Source organism: Musca autumnalis, unplaced genomic scaffold (assembly GCF_047663935.1).
Source record: "Musca autumnalis isolate F117 unplaced genomic scaffold, ASM4766393v1 scaffold_1, whole genome shotgun sequence".
In the NCBI taxonomy this organism is placed as follows: Eukaryota; Metazoa; Arthropoda; class Insecta; order Diptera; family Muscidae; genus Musca; species Musca autumnalis.
In genome coordinates this window covers 90060411-90083302 of record NW_027411644.1, presented here as the reverse complement: position 1 = coordinate 90083302, position 22892 = coordinate 90060411, and the positions used below count along the sequence as shown (strand labels likewise).

At 33.7% G+C, this 22892-nt stretch overlaps 1 protein-coding gene across 3 annotated transcripts; it reads left to right on the top strand.

Moving 5' to 3' along the window:
• Positions 1–1018: 1018 nt before the first annotated feature.
• On the top strand, positions 1019–22812 carry LOC141402871 (C2 domain-containing protein 5). 3 transcript variants are annotated; one of them, XM_073984981.1, is made up of 15 exons: positions 1019–1156; positions 1280–1321; positions 6753–7051; positions 7235–7533; positions 7601–7761; positions 7824–8005; positions 10080–10456; positions 15196–15529; positions 15594–15985; positions 16059–16734; positions 21210–21297; positions 21362–21694; positions 21761–21928; positions 21996–22100; positions 22163–22812. In XM_073984981.1, the coding sequence occupies exons 3-15, from the start codon at positions 6888–6890 to the stop codon at positions 22223–22225; spliced, it is 3342 nt and encodes a 1113-aa protein (XP_073841082.1). In that variant the 5' UTR covers positions 1019–1156; positions 1280–1321; positions 6753–6887; the 3' UTR covers positions 22226–22812. The 3 variants fall into 3 exon arrangements, with proteins under 3 accessions (XP_073841082.1, XP_073841071.1, XP_073841061.1); XM_073984960.1 differs by lacking the exons at positions 1019–1156; positions 1280–1321 and adding an exon at positions 8581–9343 and having other exon boundaries at positions 6662–7051; positions 9412–10456; XM_073984970.1 differs by lacking the exons at positions 1019–1156; positions 1280–1321 and having other exon boundaries at positions 6659–7051.
• Positions 22813–22892: the final 80 nt, after the last annotated feature.

Sequence of the window (22892 nt, the reverse complement as noted above, 5' to 3'; positions counted from 1 at the left end):
TGTTATTTCAACTTAACAGAAATCGATGATTTCTTAGTTGAATCGTGCTGTCAGCTTGCAAATATTTTGTTCTGGTGTTTTTTTGGGAAAGCCGAAAAGTGAGCATCATTCTCATTAACATGAGAATACTCGATGCTTAAAGAGTTCAGGTTTTCACTAAAAAATCATCATTTCAAAAACTGAAAAGCCAATTGATAATTCCCTTCGCCGGGATGAAATCATGATATTGGTAGCGATCAGTAAATTTTGCAAGCTGTCAGTGCGTTTTGTAAACATTTTTCTCTGCAAAGAGGAAAGTGATGAAGTTAAGCCAATGGGGTAAACTCCAGACTTAGCAATCATTCAGATTTTTTTTTTCAAAGTAGTAGAGCAGACGAGGAATGGCTAATTTATACTACGATAAAATTTTTGTTCTTTATAATTTGAAAAATAGTAAAAATTAATAGATTCTTGAATTTCTGGAACAGACATATTTTTAGAAAGTGCAAATGTGTCTAAACAGCTAAAAATACCCTATACCATGCGGAACCTTTATATTGGAACTATAACCAAAATCGGATCTTCAAAGTTGACTTTTGCGGTTTTAATGGGTTTTCTTCACCAGTAGTGGGATTCCCTAACGCATTTTTGGTTACCGACAAAAATCGGTCAAATTAAAATGCTTGCAATTTCGATAATTAAGGAAATTTGTCGGTAAGTTAGCAACCAAAACAAAATTGTCGCTAAGTCCTACCGATAACAACTGTGTTGCCAACTTTTATTCATACTTTTCATTCATTTTTTAATTTTACCGATTTTTGTCGGTAATCAAAAAACGCGTTAGAGAATCCCACTACAGGAACCAATGCTGGAAATTTAAGATCTACAAATATTTGTGTCACTCTTTCCACTGTGTGTTGATACGAAAGGGCGATAGTATCGATACTATCGATATTTTGAAATGGAAATATCGAAACTATCAAATGTTGCGAATATCGATAGTTTGCCAGCTCTACGCAAAAGTGTTTCTTCGATTTTTGGTTTGACGATGGGACACATAGTGGTTGAATATTTAGTGGATCAGGAATAACTTCTACAAAGGAACTTGTGTTTGCACTTTTGTCTTGGAAGCTTGAATCTGGGTGGTATTCTAATACAGACGCTTCATCTTCGTTGGGTATAGAAGAATTACAGTGAATCACAGTCAAAAGCATCCACTTCACTTTCTTTCATTAAAACTGCGATTTCTAAGAGTTAATTAATGATAGCGATTTCTTTCTTTTTTATATTGTTACATTAGTGTCTTAACTTAAATATTATAAAATAAAATAACAAAATTCAGGTAAGTTTAGATAAAAAAAATAAAAATGGTTAAACAACATCGATTTCTACCTCACAGTGCAAGGTATGCACTCTAATAGTTTCATGAAACAAAAAGGATTTGTTGGGGTTTCAGCCCTTGGTTATCCTTTACAGCTGTTGGTCTTTTTGGCAAAGATTTAACTAAGTTTTCAGGGCAAGATATCGGAATATTTCCCCATTCTTCTTGCAAAGCATATTTCAGGGTTCCTATACTTTAGATGATACGATTTTTTATATTTGTCTCCAAAAAAATTCAATAAATTTTCTGTAGGATTCAAATCTGGGGATCTGGGAGGTGTTTAAATCAGTTTTGGATAGTTACATAGCATCCATTTTGGAAAAATATGTGATTTGTGCTCGGGCTCATATATTGATAAAATTGGAATGTTGTCCCAAATCCCATTTTGATTTAGGCGCTGAAAATGGGATTTTTTCGTTTTTTACCTGTAATTGGGCCATGATATTATTCACTTCAAAAAATAAACAAAAGCTGTTTTTGTTTTTCCTGTCGTGCAGGGCTGGATACATTCAATTAGCCTGTAATTGAGCATGTCTATAAGTCCGGAGATGTATCTACGATTTTTTTTTAATGATGTTACCTTATATTATTTTACCATGCAAAGAAAAAACTGCCAAAATTGCTCTCACGTAAACAGTTTTGCACAAAGGTAAAGGAACGTAAAATTAGTAGATCTTCCAGCGACGCATTAAAAAATAATCATGGCTACTTAAAAAAATAACAAAATAAATGTCACTGGTTTTTTTATTTCATTGGTTTAATTTTTTCATTATTATGTAATACTTATTCAATTTTATTTATTTTGCTTTTACAATGCGCGCTGTTTTATTCTTCTTTTGTCTTAATTGTCAAATAAATGTCAAATCAGCAATTTGACAGATTTTCCACTTTTTACACCACGAAATTTGTCGAGCAGAAAGTAGTAAAAGAGAAAGCCATTTTGACATGCTCTCTCTTAAATTTTGCTTCAAGTTGTACTACCCAGTGGGAAAATGGGGAATGTATTACCTTTGTAATCGAGAAAGGAATGCAAATGATCAAAAAAATTCACATTGATTACCCACTATATTCCCGAATCCAAAGGTAATGGAATCAGTACACAGACAATTCGTAGATTACACATTCTTTTCTTCTGGACACAAGAAATGAATGTATTATTTTCCTAGGACATGGTTCGTGTTAACAATAATGTATTCTGGAATCAATAAACCATAGTGTTTCTGCATTATCTTCTCATTTACCATTGCTTCCATTTTCCCACTGGGTACTTTTTGGAGTTAACTCTTATGTTACACGCTAAAACTTTCATACGAAACTTTCCCATTATTTTGGCGTTCATAGATCGAGTTCCATACAAAAGTAATTTTATGAAATTACTGTAATGGGGAACTCGACCTAAGAACGCCAAAATAATGGGAAAGTTTCGTATGAATGTTTTAGCGTGTAACATAAGAGTAAGGAACGATTTCCGAGTTTAAAATGGTAAAAGTGGTAAAACTTTAAGAAACTTTAATGTAAGTCCCGGTCCACACTAAAGTGAATTTCATTAAAAAATTGCATGAAATTAGGCGTTCTTAGATCGGATTCCCAACTACAGCCATTATATGATTTTGCTCTACTATGGAACTCGATCTAGAAACGGATAATTTCATGAAGTATTTTTAATAGCTCTGTTCCTTTACGTGCCTGAGGTTACCATATCTTACCATTTTTAACCTGCAAAGTGTTCCTTTACTTTAATGCCCGTAATTTCTACGCGTAGTTATCTATGAGTTCATAGATATCCCCCGTGTAAGAAAAATTTCATAATTTCAACCAATAGGTAACGTTACTGGGTCGAAAACGGCCGTGTTACTTACACCAAGGATTTTGCCTGGTTGATCGTTGCCGCCAATATGTTAAAAATTGTAAAACACTTATATGTGGCAATGTTTTTACGAAATCATGAATGAAAATCACCAATGTTACCACATGTTATCAAAATTTACACGCCTCGGTAAATGGCACGTAGAAATTACCAAACTCGTAGGTAAAGATAACTAATAGGTAGCTACCTACCCGGTTACCTAGGGCTAGAAATTACGGGCATAAAAAGCATACAATTTATGGGTCTATCTTGTATTGCCACTTAACTTGAGTTGCGTTGTCAGTTGTCTGCGCGACTGAGACGAAATGTTGTACCATGAATGTCAACTCAACTGGGTGGTCGATAAACATGTTATCGATCAGTGTTTTTTCAAACTTGTGACCTCTAATCGCAAAAAAAAAACATTTTAAAAATAATTGCGCTTTGGATAACTCTTTTGTGTATTCTGGACAATATTTTAATATATTGGCTGAGTTTTCAAGCAAATTTGGAAAACAACCCAAGATTGGAATATAACCTGCCCATTGAATCTTCGGATCGTCAAGTTTTTTTTGCTGTCCCAAAAAATGATAAATTCGGTGGAATTATTTTTTGATGATGAAGAAAATGTACAGGACATTGCATCTATTAGAAGAAATTTGAGGGACAAGTCGAATCCATTGGAATTGCCATCTGCACTGTAAGCTGGTGATCATGTGGAAAGATCTGTATTTGTCACCAAATTCATTTGCAAAAGATTTGCTGCTGTCCGCTCCAAAGGCGATAAATTCACTTATTGTGATGGACCACCACCAGTGTCGTTGAAGTTTATTTTATTTTGAGGCATTTTCTTTTTCAACTTTGCTTTAAAGTGAATCCAGACTCTGTCACTCTTCAGGTGTTCGTGTTGGAGGTTCATGGCTGTTTAAACTGTCCGAAATGGACCTCCACGCTTCATCCGCTGTGGTTTTGGTTTCACCAAAACTCCCGAACTCCTCGGGCTAAGTTTGGATTTTCACTCAGTTTATCAATTAATATTTCGAACTGCTGCTTTGTCGTTATTTTTACCATATTGATACACAAAATTAATTAATGATGCAAAGAATCAATAATTGTTAACAAAATGTTTATTTTTCCATCTATTTTACTTCTTGTTTCTTCGAAAATGTTCACTGCAACTGAAAATTGGTGGTTGCTGAAAAACAGCCGCTTCGTCAACTGAGATTCGCAACTTCAGTTGAGAGTTGCCATACGTGGATAAATTTTGACAACTGGCAACGCCACTCAACGATAATTGTTATCGATGATCGACTAGAGTTGTTCCCTGGTCTCATATGGAACAACTCTAGTTTAGTAAAAACTCTCCGATTTTTTTGAAATTTTTTCCAGAGGTAGATATTGTTGCGCTGATCACGGAAATGTATAATTTCCTTGGGGGACGGACCCGGTTACCCGGTTATTGGATCCGAAATTCCGATTACAAAACCCGGGTTGGACCCGGCTCTACTGAACCGATTGCTACAAAATTGGTATCATTGGAAAGCTTATGGAAATACCTATCCAACATGTGGTCATATGGGTTTATTTTCAGGTGGTCAGGTGATATAACCCAAAAACTAATTTTTGGACCCGGATTTTTCCATAAAACCCTCAAAAAGTCGAAAATGGGTCCATTATGGGAGCCCGATTAATGTATGTCAGATTATAGCTCGCACTTTAACCTTTCCAAAATGGTGCTATATGTTGTAATACCTTCTCTGTATCCAGATATATGGCCCTTAGAATCTTCAGAACTCGGTTCTGTAGGGCTCGCTTCTTTACATTATATTGGTGCTATATGTTGTAATACCTTCTCTGTATCCAGAGATATGGCCCTTAGAATCTTCAGAACTCGGTTCTGTAGGGCTCGTTTCTTTACATTATATTGTTACGAATGTAACTGATAGGGTTAAGTTAGTTTAGTTTAATTTTGAATTTGAATTGTAACGTAAAGTTTTATTACGCAGTTACTTTATTTAAGCAACAACAACTACCATGTAGAACTCTCTTCATTATTCTAGATGTTACTTTACCTTTCATTAATGTGCTTTTATTTTGTTTTGCCATAGTCATGTAATTATTGTTTAGTTTGTCACTTCTTTATTTCTTGCATTTGTTTGTTGTTGTAGTTACGTCATTACTGTGCTTGTCGTCCAATTGTATTCCCCCCATGTATGTATGTGAGTATGGTTGTTCGCTTAGTGCGAATGTGCGTCTGTGTGTTCGCTGCACAGATTCGAGGTGTTGCCATATGTGTTCTAGAGGACTCTAGAACAGGGAGATTTTGGGGTATAAATACAGGGGAACTGGCAATGACGAGTTGAGTTGTGTTTTAAGCGTTGAACTGAGCAGATCGGTAAAAGAATAGCTGCGTGCTAACTAGAGACAAGCTGCGTGCTTAGTAATTAAAGTCGGTTACGAAGAAGTGTAATAAAGTAAATAAAGCATTGTAGAAACGTAATCTAAAACGAACCCTGTTTTATTTGGTACAAATCGCACTGGGGAATAAAACAACGTCTACACGGAGATTAGTTAAATCTAATTCCGTAACAATATGTAAATTTCTAAATTGAATAAAATTTTTTTTAAATTATAATTTTCTTCAAATAGCCGGCCTTCGGCCGGGGATTTAAGACTTTCTCCTATGGACAGGCGCAAATCTCGGGAACGGGAAAAAAATTTTCTTTTAAATTATAAATTTTTCTTTAAGTAGCCGGCCTTCGGCCGGGGATTTAAGACTTTCTCCTATGGACAGGTGCAAATCTAGGGAACGGGAACACATTTTTCTTTTAAATTATAAATGTTTCTTTACATAGCCGGCCTTCGGCCGGGGATTTAAGACTTTCTCCTATGGACAGGTGCAAATCTCGAGAACGGGAACAAAATGTATTTTTAAATTATAATTTTTTTCTATAAATAGCCACTTGGAGAAACCGGGTTTTCGAGATTCTAAGAGCCATATCTCTGGATCCAGAGAAGGTATCACAACATATAGCACCATTTTGGAAAGGTTAAAGTGGGAGCTATAATCTGACATACATTAAGCGGGCACCCATAATTGGCCCATTTTCGACTTTTTGAGGGTTTTATGGAAAAATCCGGGTCCAAAAATCAGTTTTTGGGTTATATCACCTGACTATCTGGAAATAACCCCTTCATATGACCACTTGTTGGATAGGTATTTCCATAAGCTTTCCAATGATTTTGTAGCAATCGGTTCAGTAGAGCCGGGTCCAACCCGGGTTTTGTACCCGAACTTTCGGGTCCAATAACCGGGTAACCGGGTCCGTCCCCCAAGAAAATTATACATTTCCGTAATCAGCGCAACAATATCTACCTCTGGTAAAAATTTCAAAAAAATCGGAGAGTTTTTACTAAACTAGAGTTAAGCCAATCACTCTAGTGTAGACCTCGACTAAAGGAACAAAGCTATAGAAACGCATAATTTCGTGAAATTTTTAAAGAAATTCACGAGTGTGGACCGACTTTGGTTTCATATGTGAATAGTGGAGCTAGATGTGCAGAAGAAATTAACAAGGGATGATAATATTTCTAAAGTTCCTTTTGTGGAATAGATTCATTGAACTATTTTGTTCCTGAACGAGACCGACCAATTTAAAGAAGTTTGTCCATGAAATTGAAATGCCTGGAAAAGTTGCCGTAAAAATCAAAGCTGGCAGGAATCTTCCTGTTATGGACAAATCTTCGGACACCACTGACGCGTATGTAGAAATAAAATTGGGAAATGTGACACATAAAACGGACGTGTGTCGGAAAAGTTTAAATCCTAATTTCAATTCTGATTGGTAAGTAGCGAAGTCAATCAAGTCTTCTTATCTGACCAAAGACTGATAAACAAAACTTTGGCTATCTACATATAGTGGACAGTAGGGCAGCATAGATTTATACGGCACTAAAAAAAGAAAACGTAATTTTATAATCGAAGAGTGCTTCTTACCTCCCTCCCCCTTTGTTTACTTCTGTTGCAGGTTTCGTTTCGAAGTGGACGATGCTGAACTGCAAGATGAAATATTACAAATCCGTCTTATGGACTATGATACCTATTCAGCCAATGATGCCATTGGTAAGGTGAATATCAGCTTGAACCCACTGTGTTTGGAAACATCGGGTCAGACTCATGGCAAGGGTACTGTATTATCGGGTTGGATACCCGTGTTTGATACAATGCACGGTATTAGAGGAGAGGTACATGTTATTGTAAAGGTTGATTTATTTTCGGATGTGAATAAATTTCGTCAAAGTTCTTGTGGCATACCATTTTTCCATTGTAAGTATTTTTTTGATAAGATTTTAATTAATGGGGTCTAAAAATATTCTTGTAATGTGAAAAATAGCTCCCTGCATACCCACTGGCTATAGGGCCCAAGTTATTCACGGCTTTGTTGAAGAGTTGGTGGTAAATGATGATCCGGAATATCAATGGATTGATAAAATTCGTACTCCCCGAGCATCCAATGAGGCCCGTCAAGTGGTGTTTTTAAAACTTTCCGGACAGGTAAGTGCGATCTCTATTAATTTTTCATATAAGTCATTAATTTTATGTGTTTTTTGTGTTAGGTCCAACGGAAAATGGGCCTTAAGGCCATAAATATGGGCGCCAATGCTGTCATCGGTTATACCCAATGTTTTGACTTAGAAGGTGATGTTGGTGTTGTTGCCCGTGGTGTTGGCACTGCTGTAACCTTGATAAAGGACACCACTAATCAACCAACCTCTGCAGATAGTGCATTAATCGAAGAGTGAGTATTATTTGCTGGTGATCGTTTTGCTTCTCAATTGGCATTTGTGTTATACTATATTTAAAGTAGACATATGGGTGATTCCATGGCATGAACATTATGCAGATGAATGTCTTTATAATATCGTTGAAATGATGGTCTTAAGTCTGCCATAAAATATCCTCTTGAACTGTTTTGAAATTTTCACCACTGGTAGCGGTACAACAGTTGCAGTCCCTTTATTGGAGCAGTTCTAAAGTGTATTGTATTATGTATGGAAAGACCCATATGCTTACAAGTAAAAATTGCAACATTTTTTGTGTACAAAATTTCCCCTTTTTAAGACTTAAGCTTTTTAGAAAGATTTAGATTTTCCTAATATTGAAACAAGTTCTAATCTGTCTTCTTTCCATTTGTCTTTTTTGATCAATCAATCGTTCAAATCGTTAAATAACCCACTAATTTTACATAAATTGTTTTGTAAATACAAATTGAACGTCGTGCTAAAACAAACACCCCACCTCATTCAATCTAACTGCTGTCGTTGTTGTTGTGTGTTTTCTATTAAAAATGTTTTGCTTATTTACCGCCGTTAGACGCACCCTCAAATATTTAGAATTTCTTAGAGGTGGTAACTTTACTAGACAACTACGGCCCCATACATCCTATTCCACCCAATCTTTGAATAAATTAAACTTCGATCACCTTAACATGACGACGAGTGGCGGCAGGGATGATGGCTCTGATTCGGATAGTGAACTTAGTTCGAATTTAATGTTAAACCTCATCAGGCAGGAGGAGGGTCGCGGCGATAGGCCATTGAAAAAGTTTACCCATAAAATGCGAATTTTAACCAGTTCCTCGCGCAACATCTTTAATGATAAATGTGCCACCCTAATGCGTAAAATTGATGAAAATTCTTCTTCAAGTGGTTCCCGTTCTCTAAGTGGGATCATTTATTTTCCCGGCAAAGGCCTCAAAATACGTTCAGAGTCCAATTCTATGTTGGATGTACGTAAATCCGCTTCACATCGTTGGATTAGCAATAGTGATGTGGAACAAAAGGATAAGGAGGAGCATAAAAAAGCAAAAGGTCTTCAAAAAACCATACACCCCATTGTACGTTCGGTCAGTGATGATTCAGCCATGAAACACAAGGCATCAGAATCGTCGGCACGTCATCATAATAAACATAAATCGGAAATTTATGTGGAATCAGAATCTGTTTTGAACCAAAGACAACCATCGACAATGTTGCCAGAATACTCACGAGGAGAAACTGCTGGAGATCATGATGAGAAAATGGAGAATCTTGATACAATTGAAGATGAGGAGGAGAAGCTAAATAAAATTTCTGAGGTTGTCTTGTTGCTTTTCAAAATTGTCAAGAAACTCCATTAAAATCTAGAAAATCCTCTTCTTTACAGCAATCAAGTGACTTACACTTGGATACCCATCTCGTAGCCAAAGAACCTACTGCCACTCCATCACCAAATAGATGTTGTTTATCGCAAAACGATTTAGTTTATCTAACCAAAAACTTTAGTAGCTCTTCTAATCCCATTTTGCACTCACAATCTCTTAGCAATTTAAATGTTCCAATAACAACAACTACAGCATGTGCCAAAAATAACAACAAACGCAGCTATTGTCGTCGGCCAGCATCCATTATCCTAATGGAGGGCAATACCGCAAATACAAACAATAACTTATTTCGACAACCAGTACTTAAACTATGTCCATCTACCCCCACTCCATCAGAGTCAGATAGTTTAGCATCTCCATGCAGTAGTTGCCGCACGGCAACAAGTCCCCATTCGTTACCCAACCTCTGTCCAAATAATCTATTTAGTTTTTCAAACACCCCAAGTGATCCTGAAGATTTGAATAAAAGTTGCAATTTCTCAAGATTTCCTTTTAATGCCAATATTTATTCCGCTGCCTCTACTAGTCAAAATCGTAATACTAATAATGCCCAAAATTCATTGCTTGTACCATTCATTTCTAATAACAATAAACAAAATAATGCCGGATTCACCATCACCAACACCACCGCCACCACAATCACTACTCCAAATCGTCATTGTCAGCACAGATCCATAAGTGAAATAGCTGCTGGCAGTAGTAATCATTCAAATAATAGCAGTCCACATACCGCTAAGGGTCAACAACATGTATCGCCAGGCTCAATCATGATGAATGCCGATGAAGAAGTTTCGGCCGCTAAGCTTAGCACAAACAACACAAACGCCACCATCACCACTATTCCTTCCAATGTAGCCACAAATCGAAGTAAGCTAACACCCAGTCCAACTCGGTCTGGTGTTGTTGCCACACCAGCTAGCATACAGTCACAATCAGATAGTTTATCATCAGCCACAACCATATCAACGGCCACCACCATAATACCCAAGGAAGTGGGAGAGATGTGTAGACGTTCCTCAGATTCGGATTTGAGTGTGACCCCAAAAGGTAAGCACAAGCCATACAAACAATCAATATATATAGAACATAATTATATAGAACATAATTGGAAATGTTTGTAAGTGGAAAAAAATTAAGATTATAAAAAGGGCTAATACCCTACTGTAAACACTTACAAACACTCCAAAATATTTATCATGTTAAAGGAGTCGTCCTCATTTCTCAATCATCATGATGTATATTCCAAAATGTTATTAAAAATTCAAAAACCATCAAAGTAAGGAACTACTGGGGCGGAATTTATAGTTTTTCTCTCTCTTTCTTTATTATCATCAATATCATTATTGTTATTATTATCATTATTGTATATGTATATTCTTCTGCCATGCTCTCGCTGACACCATATTTGAAACTTCAAAAAAGTTGTACAACGTAAAAGTAAGTAAAGTTAGGTTTAGAAGTCTATCAGTGTTCTGATGTGTTTTCTCTATTCTATATATAATTTTTGCCCTATATTTTTTTCTCAAACAAAAACACAACACAACTCTTGGTGTTAATTTATTATGTGTGTGTGTATGTACTACTACTGCTACTATTTTATCTTTGTCTCTCTGTAACGTACATACCTACTACACCTGTTGTAATACAGAATGCCAAAAAAAAAAAAAAAAAAAAAAAAACAATAATTGAGTGTTGTAACCCATAATTTGTTGTATTTTCCCCTTAAAACATATACACAACGAACGAATAACAAACAAAAAACGATAATAAATGTATTAGATCTTAAATTAAGTATGTATATATAAAGGGAGAAAAGTCATCGATAATGACATTGCTATGTAGAAAATTTATCGGCTACAAATTTTCTATAGAGAAAAGTTTTCTATAACAACTGTTCTATGGATAAAAGATATCGATAACAACTTTTCTATGGAGAAAATTTGTCGATAACAGCTTTTCTATGCAGAAAAGTTGTCGATAACAACTGTTCTATGAATAAAAGATATCGATAACAACTTTTCTATGGAGAAAATTTGTCGATAACAGCTTTTCTATGCAGAAAAGTCGTCGATAACAACTGTTCTATGGATAAAAGATATCGATAACAACTTTCTATGGAGAAAATTTGTCGATAACAGCTTTTCTATGCAGAAAAATTGTCGATAACAGCTTTTCGTTAACGAAAAATTGTAGATAACAACTTTTTTGCAAGGAAAAGTTGTCAATAGCATCTTTTCTATAGAGAAATGTTTTCGATAACAACTATTTTTGAGGAACTGTTATCGATAACAACTTTTCCTTAACGAAAAGTTTTCGATTAGAACCTTTCTATAATGAATAGTTGTCGATAACAACTTTTCTATGAAGAAATGTCGATAACTATTCTATGGAGAAATTTGTCAACGTTTCTATTGAAAAAACTTGTTGATAACAACTATTCTATTGACAAGATTTGTCAGTAAACATTTTCTATGGGAAAAATGTCCATAACCACTTTTCTATAAAGAAAAGATGTCGATATCCATTTTTCTATGGACAAACGTTTCCGATGACAATTTTTCTATGGAGAAAGGTTGACGATAACAACATTTCTATTGAGAAAAGTTGTCTATAACTACTTTTCTATGGAGAAATGTTGTCAATAACAAAGAGTTATTGATAATAATACTGGTATGTAGAAAATGTATCTATAACAACATTGATATGTTGAAAATATAATGATAGTGATTCTATGGAGATATGTTGTTCTATTGAGAAAACTTGTCGATAAAACCTTTTCTATTGTCAAGAGTTGTCAGTAAAAACTTTTGTACAGCCACAAGTTGTTATTGACAAGAGTTGTCGATAACATCTTTTCTATTGTGAAAAGTTGTCGATTAAAACTTTCTATAACGACAATTTGTCGATATCAACTTTTCTATAACGAAAAGTAGTCGATAACCATTTTTCTATGGAGATAGGTTGTCGAAAACAACTTTTCTATGGAGATAGGTTGTCGATAACAACTTTTCTATGGAGAAAATTTATCGATAACAACTTTTCTATTGAGAAAAGTTATCTATAACAACTTTTCTATGGAAAAAGTTGTCGATAACAACATTTCATGATATGCATAAATATCGATGACAAATTTCTATGGAGAAATGTCGATAACAACTTTCTGTTGAGAAAAATATTTCTATGACAAGATTTCTAGGTAGAAAAGTTATCGATAATAAGACTGGTATGTAGAAAATTTATCGAGAAAATTTATCTATATCGATTCTATGAAGAAATGTCGTTGACAACTTTTCTATGACAAAAAGATTTCGATGACAACTTTTCTATTGACAAGAGTCGTCAGTAAAAACTTTTGTACAGTCAAAAGTTGTTATTGACTAGAGTTGTCGACCTTTTCTGTTGAGAAAGGACGTCGATTACAATTTTTCTATTCAATAAAAGTTGTCGATAACAACTTTCCTATCAAGAAAAGTTGTCGATAAGAATGTTCCTATTAAAAAGAGTTGCCGATAATAACTTTTCTATTGAGAAAAGTTTTCGATTGTAACATTTCTATAACGACAAGTTGTCGATATTAACTTTTCTATAACGAAAAGTTGTCGATAACCATTTTTCTATGGTTGTCGAAAACAACTTTTCTATGGAGATAGGTTGTCGATAACAAATTTTCTATGGAGAACATTTATCGATAACAACTTTTCTATGGAGAAAAGTTATCGATAACAACGACAGAAAAGTTGTCGATAACAACAATTCTTGGAGAAAAATTTTTTATAATATGTATAAATATTATCGATGACAAATTTCTATGGGGAAATGTCGATAACAACTTTTCTCTTGAGAAAAATATTTCTATGACAAGATTTCTAGGTAGAAAAGTTATAGATAATAAGACTGATATGTAGAACATTTATCGATAACAACATTGCTATCGAGAAAAATTATCTATATCGATTCTATGAAGAAATGTTGTCGTTGACAACTTTTCTATGACCAAAAGTTGTCGATGACAACTTTTCTATTGAGAAAACTTGTCGATAAAAACTTTTCTATTGACAAGAGTCGTCAGTAAAAACTTTTGTACAGTCAAAAGTTGTTATTGACAAGAGTTGAGAAAGGACGTCGATTACAATTTTTTCATTCAAATGAAGTTGTCGATAACAACTTTCCATCGAGAAAAGTTATCGATAAGAACATTCCTATTAAAAAGAGTTGTCGTAAAAACTTTTCTATGTTGAGAAGTTGTGGATGGCAACTTTGTTGTCGATAGCATTTTTTCTATAACAGAAAGTTGTCGATAGCAACTTTTCTATAATGATAGTGTGGCCGCTAATTTTTGCCAGTCATCAGGCAACCACAAAATATTTTGTGGTTGCTGGACAGTTTGACATTTATCGATATTTCCGAAAAGGCGACAGTCAAAACAGATCGTGTGTACTCCACTTAACGAAAAGTTGTCGATAACAACTTTTTTATAACGTATAGAGAATAGTTGTCGTTAACGGCCTTTCTTTAGACAAAGAATGCCGATAAATTATTTTTGCAGCAACTTTTCTATGGAGAACTTTTATCGATAACAACCTTACTGTGAAAAACCCTGATCGATAACAATACTACTATGGGGAAAATTAATCGATAAAAACATCTCTATAGAAAATAGGTGTAGTTGAGAATGGTTGTCGATAATAACATTGGCATAGAGAAGAGGTATCGATAACACCTTTTCTATAGAGTCGATAACAATTTGCTCTATAGAATTTTTTAATTAAAAACAGGTATCCTTTGTCACTTTTATACAGAGAAAACATTTAAGATAACTTTTCTATTGAAACAAGTCGATAACTTTGGAGAACGGATGTCTATAAAAGCTTTTCTGTAAAGAAAAATTTGTAGACAACAGCTTTTCTATGAAGAAAAGTTGTCGATTACAACTTTTGTATAGAGAAAAGTTTTCGTTATTTTTGTTGATATAAAGAAAAGTTTTCGATGACATGTTTTCTTTCTATTGAATAAAAGTTATAGTAGTTGTTATCGCTTACTTTTCTCTATTGAAGCATCGAGATCTAATATCAGAAATATATATTTCTATACATATTTTTTGTCTATAATTATAAAATTCTACTTTTAATAGTTCAAAATTATTACTCTTATACAGCATGAGGGCAATGGTGTGAAGTAATGTATGCTTACCAACTACTCCTTATCTTTTTTTTGTTTTTTGTCATATTTAACCAACAATTTTATTGGAAAATCATTTCAAAACATGACTCAAAATAAATTTTTTGTATGTAAATAATGACTGCCATAAAGATATTTTGCAGATTTTGATGAAAATTCGCTATAAAGTTATAAAAATTAGAAAAAAACTGAAATTAAGAATAATCAGAGAAATTCTCTGCATTTATTGACATACAGATGTATATTCAAAGGAAGAGACCACTTACATGATTAATTTATATAAAAACCTGTTCGATGTAAACGAAAGCAAAAGATTTTACCGACTGTACGAAAATGTATAGATCTGGAAAATATCTTTGTGACTTATCGAATGTAGTGTCATTTCTTAAATGCATCCATTTATCCATTTCATAAACACCACACTTGTCAAACAATCCTTTTAATATTTAAAATATGGGACAAAAAAGGTTACCCTAATATAATCTAGGGCTAGCTGTAACTTGTTTACTCTTTCTTAAACCAAACACATGTCAATAATCAGCTAGTCTATTTTCCCACAATAAAACCGAAACAAAGCACCCTTAACCTCTCCTACCTTGTCTCTTTAGGAAATTCATTTTGTGTGGCCAGTGACCGCCTAATGGCCGCAACAGCTATGATGCGTTTGGGCCAAACTGTTGTGGGTAAAAATGCAACCGGTGAGGGTATGGATATGCTGGAGTATCCCTTTTTAACCATGACAAAATATCCACCTGGCTTGATATTGCATATTGGCGCCACAGTAGCGGCACGATCAGTCAAATTACTAGAACGGGTACCTAATCCCGACGAACCTGAAATAAGAGATTCTTGGTGGACGGAATTGCGAATGGAAATTCGTTCACATGCCCGATCATTGGGTTGTAATGTGGTACTAGGCTACTCGGAATCAACAACAATTTCGTAAGTTATGATCCAAAACAAATTTTTACAATTATAACCTTGAACTGTAATTTTCATATGACAGCGATGATGTTTGTGTCCTTTCGGCAACTGGTACCGCAGCTATTATCAACATGGGCTATAATCGTTCTATATCCCAAAGCGATATTTTCAACATAACGAAACCTTCTGGTGGCAGTGCTATGTCTGCCTCTCTGGAAGAACGAAATATGGGCAGCAGTGAGGTGTCTGGCAAAGATTCGGGGGCAATTTCAAATGGTTCGGCGGGTAAAAGGTTTGGCTTTCCCTCAAGTATGTTAACCCCCAAAACATCATGCACCGTGTGTCATGTTCCCTACAATGCCAACTCAATACCGTTTAGTGTAAAAATGAAAAAATGTGCAATATGTGGTAAAGGTCGTGTTCCCGATGTATTATTGGCTACCCTAGAGGTACCCGATTGTATACAAGTTACAGGTTAGTAACACCACCCTCCAATCAAACAACAACATATTATTTCTAACCATTTACGGCATTTTCCTCATGACAGGTCGTGGTTGTTTCCTACAAGCTCAAGTTGTAAGAGCCAAAAAGGATCTACGTTCCGAATCGAATGCCAAGGAAATATCCGATGGTTTACCATTCTTGGAATATGAATTACATCGGGTGCTCATCAACAAGCTTAAGGCCAAGGGCATGAACGCAATATTCGGTTTAAGAGTACAAGTTTCAATTGGTGAACGTATGTTGGCCCTTGTGGCCACAGGTACAGCACTATTCATTTCAGCTCTGCCAGTACCACAAGTACCGAAAATTGTGGCCGGCAATTCATGGACAGATAAACAAAAGTTAAACGAATTGCAAAAGAAACTGCAGGAGACATTTGAACGTTATCAAGATATCTATCAATTGAAACCATTGGATCAAGAAATGTTAGATAAAAGTTCCGATACTGATGAATCGGATGAGGAAGGTGTGGACATTGATTTAAATTGTGGCAATAAAGATACGTGTGTTCTAGAAGTTGATGATATTGAGGACTTGGAGATTATTTCATTGTTAATGGAACAACATCCACCAGAAGGATTTCACGTTGTCAGCACTGAAAAAGTGCCTGGGATGATGGATATGGAGGCGGTAAAGAATTTACAAATGTTTACACAAGTGTGGAGAGCGAAAGCTGATGGTGGTCAGAGTGTTAGTGGTTTTCCAAAACATTTTCAAAGGTAAGACATATTCTTCGCTACAAATAACTTGCTATAGACATATTTTTACTACAATAACTTATCGACAAATTTTCGCTATAAAAGAATTGTTATCGATAACTCTTTTTTTAAGAAAAGCTGTTTTCCACAACTTTTCGTTATAGAATATATATTATAGACAACATTTCATTATAGAAAAAAGTTGTCACTATAGAAACATTGTTGTCTACAACTTTTCTTTATAGAAAATTTATTATCCACAACTTTTCGTTATAGAAAAGTTGTTATCGACAACTTTTCGTTATAGAAAAGTTGTTATCGACTACTTTTCGTTATAGAAAAGTTGTTATCGTCTACTTTTTCGTTATAGAAAAGTTGTTATCGACAATTTGTCGTTGTATAAATATTGTAATCGACAATATTCGTTATAGAAAAGTTGTTATCGACAACATTTCGTTATAGAAAAGTTGTTATCGACAGCTTTTCGTTATAGCAAAATTGTTATCGACAACTTTTCGCTATAGAAAAGTTATATAAATGTTGTAATCGACACTATTCGCTATAGAAAAATTGTTACCGTCAACTTTTCTTTATAGAAAATTTATTATGTTGGCGTTTTTTATTGTTGGACTGCAGAATTTTACATGTTTGTGTTTATTTCAGCTTTAGTCCATATTTTGTTGTATTCAAGTATTTGAATAACAACAAAATGTTTTACAGTGGATATGAAATTGATTAGTAGCGGGCGGAGGGTAGGGAATACTATAGTTTCAGTTGTCACCAAACAACTTCATCAGTTCCCTTTTCCGCCGACTCTGTATCGATAAACAGGTCAATAAGCCCATCCAGCAAATTAAACAAAATGAGAAATTTGCTATATGGCCCTAAAGCTGATTACCCTACAATTTGAGTCGAACTAAAGAATTTCATATCCACCACTGTTTTTATGTCGTCTTTGCTTTGCAAAGAATACGAACATAGGATTGTTGCTTCAATAAGCGGGGGTAAAACAACGAGAAAGTTGTTGTTTTTGCATTACACATTGATCGACAAGGCCGTGCTGATGCCTATTATTGTTGGACTGCAGAATTTTACATCTTTGTGTTTATTTCAGCTTTAGTCCATATTTTGTTGTATTCAAGCATATAGCAAATTTCTCATTTTGTTTAATTTGCTGGATGGGCTTATTGACCTGTTTATCGATACAGAGTCGGCGGAAAAGGGAACTGATGAAGTTGTTTGGTGACAACTGAAACTATAGTATTCCCTACCCTCCGACCGCAACTAATCAATTTCATATCCACTATAAAACATTTTGTTGTTATTCAAATACTTGAATACAACAAAATATGGACTAAAGCTGAAATAAACACAAAGATGAAAATTTATTATCGACAACTTTCGTTAGAGAAAAGTTGTTATCGACAACTTTTCGTTATAGAAAAGTTGTTATCGACAAATTTTCGTTATAGAAGAGTTGTTATCGCCAAATTTTCGCTATAGCAAAGTTGTTATGGACAACTTTTCGTTATAGAAAAGTTTTTATCGACAGCTTTTCGTTATTGCAAAATTGTTATCGACAACTTTTCGCTATAGAAAAGTTGTTATCGACAATTTTTCGCTATATAAATGTTGTAATCAACAATATTCGCTATAGAAAAAATGTTTTCGACAACCTTTCGTTATAGAAAAGTTGTTATCGACAACTTTTCGTTATAGAAAAGTTGTTATCGACAACTTTTCGTTATAGAAAAGTTGTTATCGACAACTTTTCGTTATAGAAAAGTTGTTATCGACAACTTTTCGTTATAGAAAAGTTGTTATCGACAACTTTTCGTTATAGAAAAGTTGTTATCGACATCTTTTCGTTATAGAAAAGCTGTTATCGATAACTTTTCGCTATAGAAAAGTTGTTATCGACGACTTTTCGTTATAGAAATGTTGTTATCGACAACTTTTCGTTATAGAAAAGTTGTTATCGACAACTTTTCGCTATAGAAAAGTTGTTATCGACAGCTTTTCGTTATAGAAAAGTTTTTATCGACAACTTTTCGTTATAGAAAAGTTTTTATCGACAACTTTTCGTTATAGAAAAGTTGTGGTCGACAACTTTTCGATATAGAAAAGTTGTGGTCGACAACTTTTCGTTATAGAAAAGTTGTGGTCGACAACTTTTCGTTATAGAAAAGTTGTGGTCGACAACTTTTCGTTATAGAAAAGTTGTGGTCGACAACTTTTCGTTATAGAAAAGTTGTGATCGACAAGTTTTCGTTATATAAATGTTGTAATCGACAATATTCGCTATAGAAAAATTTTTATCGACAACTTTTCACCATAGAAAACTTGTGATCGACAAGTTTTCGTTATATAAATGTTGTAGTCGCCAGCATTCATTATAGAAAAGTTTTTTTTCGACAACTTTTCGTTATAGAAAAGTTGATATCGACAACTTTTCGTTATAGAAAAGTTGATATCGACAACTTTTCGCTATAGAAAAGTTGTTATCGCCAACTTTTCGTTATAGAAAAGTTGTTATCGCCAACTTTTCGTTATATAAATGTTGTAGTCGCCAGCATTCATTATAGAAAAGTTTTTTTTCGACAACTTTTCGTTATAGAAAAGTTGATATCGACAACTTTTCGTTATAGAAAAGTTGTTATCGAAATCTTTTCATGACAAAAATGTTTTTATCGAAATATTTTCTTTATAGAAAAGTTGTTATCGACATCTTTTCGTTATAGAAAAGTTGTTATCGACAACTTTTCGTTATAGAAAAGTTGTTATCGACAGCTTTTCGTTATAGAAAAGTTGTTATCGACAGCTTTTCGTTATAGAAAAGTTGTTATCGACAACTTTTCGTTATAGAAAAGTTGTTATCGACAACTTTTCGTTATAGAAAAGTTGTTATCGACAACTTTTCGCTATAGAAAAGTTGTTATCGCCAACTTTTCGTTATAGAAAAGTTGTTATCGCCAACTTTTCGTTATAGAAAAGTTGTTATCGCCAACTTTTCGTTATAGAAAAGTTGTTATCGACAACTTTTCGTTATAGAAAAGTTGTTATCGACAACTTTTCGTTATAGAAAAGTTATTATCGACAACTTTTCGTTATAGAAAACTTGTTATCGACAATTTTTCGTTATAGAAATGTTTTTATGGACAACTTTTCGTTATAGAAAAGATGATATCGACAACTTTTCGTTATAGAAAAGTTGTTATCGACAACTTTTCTTTATAGAAAAGTTGTTATCGACAACTATTCTTTATAGAAAAGTTGTTATCGACAACTTTTCGCTATAGAAAAATTGTTATAGACAACTTTTCGCTATAGAAAAGTTGTTATAGACAACTTTTCGTTATAGGAATGTTTTTATCGACAACTTTTCGTTATAGAAAAGTTGTTATCGACAACTTTTCTCTATAGAAAAGTTGTTATCGACATCTTTTCGTTATAGAAAACTTGTGATCGTTAGGTTTTCGTTATATAAATGTTGTAATCGAAAATATTCGCTATAGAAAAATTTTTATCGACAACTTTTCACCATAGAAAACTTGTGATCGACAATTTTTCGTTATATAAATGTTATAGTCGCCAGCATTCGTTATAGAAAAGTTGTTTCCGACAATTTTTTGTTATAGAAAAGTTGTTATTATCGATATCTTTTCATGACAAAAATGTCACGAAAAGAATACTACTACGACTACTTTTCGTTATGGCAAAGTTTTTATCGACAACTTTTCACTATAGAAAAGTTATCGGCAAATTTTCACTATAGAAAAGTTATCGGCAATTTTCGTTATAAAAAAATTTTTATCGACAACTTTTCGTTATAAAAAATTTTTATCGATAACTTTTTGCCATACAATAGTTATCGACAATTTTTCGTTATAGGAAAGTTGTTATCGACAATTTTTCGTTATAGAAAAGTTGTTATCGACTATTTTTCGTTATAAAAAGGTTGTTGTCGACATATTTTCATAACAAAAATGTTTTTATCGAAAGATTTTCATGATAAAAAGTTGTTGTCGACAAATTTTCGTCATAGAAAATATGTTACGACAATAGTTCGTTATGGAAAAGTTTTTATCGACAACTTTTCACTATAGAAAAGTTATCGGCAACTTTTCGTTATAGAATAGTTGTTATTGACAACTTTTCGCTATAAAAACTTTTTATCGATAAGTTTTCGCTACAGAATAGTTGTTATCGACTATTTTTCGTTGTATAAAAGTTGTTATCGACAACTTTTCGTTACAAAAAGTTGTTACCGACAACTTTCTGCTATATAAAAGTTGTTATCGATAACTATTCGCTGTGCAGAAGTCGTTGTCGACAACTTTTCGCTATAGAATGGTCGTAATCGCAAGTCTTCGTTACAGAAAAGTAGTTATCGAAAAAATTTCGATATAAAAAAAACTGTTATCGATAAGGTTGTTGTAGTTATCGATAAATTTTTGATATCAAAAATTACGTTTTTGTTGTTTTTATTTTTTCAGACTGTTGCAGACAATATATTTCAAATTGCGTACCATGATTCCTTGTGCCATTTGTGATTTAAGATTTAAATTGGATTTTCCTGAAAGTGTAAGTAGATCCATACTAATAAATTGGGATAGCAAAACTATTGTACCTTATCTTGTGTCATTAGGATTATATTCAAATTTTAGTAACCGGTATGGCATTAGGGTTAGGTGATCCCACTAAGACCAAAGCACGACGTAAAACAGTATCAAATGGCCAATTGGATAATGCGGCAAATGCAATGTCAATTGTACCGCCGGAGCAGCATCAACATCAAACAATGGACAAAAAATCGACATGTGATGAAGATTATATATTCCCATTGGATGAGGATCACATGGTGGAGACACCAACGCCGGCCACAAATAGTATACCGATGTTTGGTGCCCAGCTATTTAAAAATCGCAAATCTTCACCAATTCAACTGACAACAGCTCCAGGATCAATTAAGCAGAGATTTGTAAGTGTTAGCAAAGGGTTTGTGTGTTTTGTTTGTGTTTTTTATGATTTTTGTTTATTTTTCTAGAATCGCATATGTGAACGTAATGGTGTGGATATTACACCCATGACTTTTATACCTGGTGGAAAAATTGAAAAGTATTTAGGAAATTTAAATTTCTTCTTTATACGCGAAAGTACTTCTATAAGGGAGAATGGTGGCATAAGTGGTTTTGTGCATGGCTTTATAACAGAGGTAATAGATGCGGTTTAATTTCTTTTTATTTTTTGAATATTTTTGTGTTTTTTTTTTTCAATTATAGCTTTTGGCTGTAGTACGAGCCCACATAGCTTCATTGGGTGGCAATGCCATGGTATCATACTATATTAATGAGTTAATTTTATTCGATAATCAGCATAAAAATCAGGTAATCATTTAAGAATTGATTGATTTATTTATCTTTTTTATTGATAAAAAACTTTATTTTAGGGCCAATGCTTGATAAGCATTGGTGGCGATGCTGTATATGTTTCATATCAAAATGATGAGTGAGTGCTATGTTAAAAGATTGGAAGCTGAACTAGACTAAACCTACGTCAATCATCACAATCAAAACCCAACAAATTTGCGCAGTTATGCAAATATTTGCAATATTTTATTATCTAGTTAAATGTCTCTTCTTTCTCTTCGCCTCTCTCTCTCTCTCTCTTTTTATTTAAAAAACTCTAACTTGTCTCTCTATTTTTCATAACCATAATTTATTAACTGATCCATTTTAAGTGAAAAACAATAATTGTTATAGTTTTTTTTTATTATATTTGTCTAATTTTTGACTCAAACCTTAGATGAAGATGCATTGAATAGCAAAATATATCGTAACTATACACGGATTGTACTTAAATGTTGTGCATCGACAAGATAGAAAATGAACAATTTTAAATTATTTTATTAATAATTTTCTTCTTTATGACAATATTAAAAATTGTATGTATTTTTTCACCGAAACTTTAAGGTTCCACAATAGATAGTAAAAAAGTGCTTAAATATTTTTTGTTGTTTAACAATGTATTCTTAAATTGTAGCCATTCGGGATTTGGCAATAAAAATTCAACCCAAATTTTATTTGAAATTTAAACAAAGAAGTTTTGAATTGAATTTTGCTTGAGGGTGTAAAACGCTGTTTGCATTAGAGCTTCTTGCCGGTGTCGGGTTAACCTTC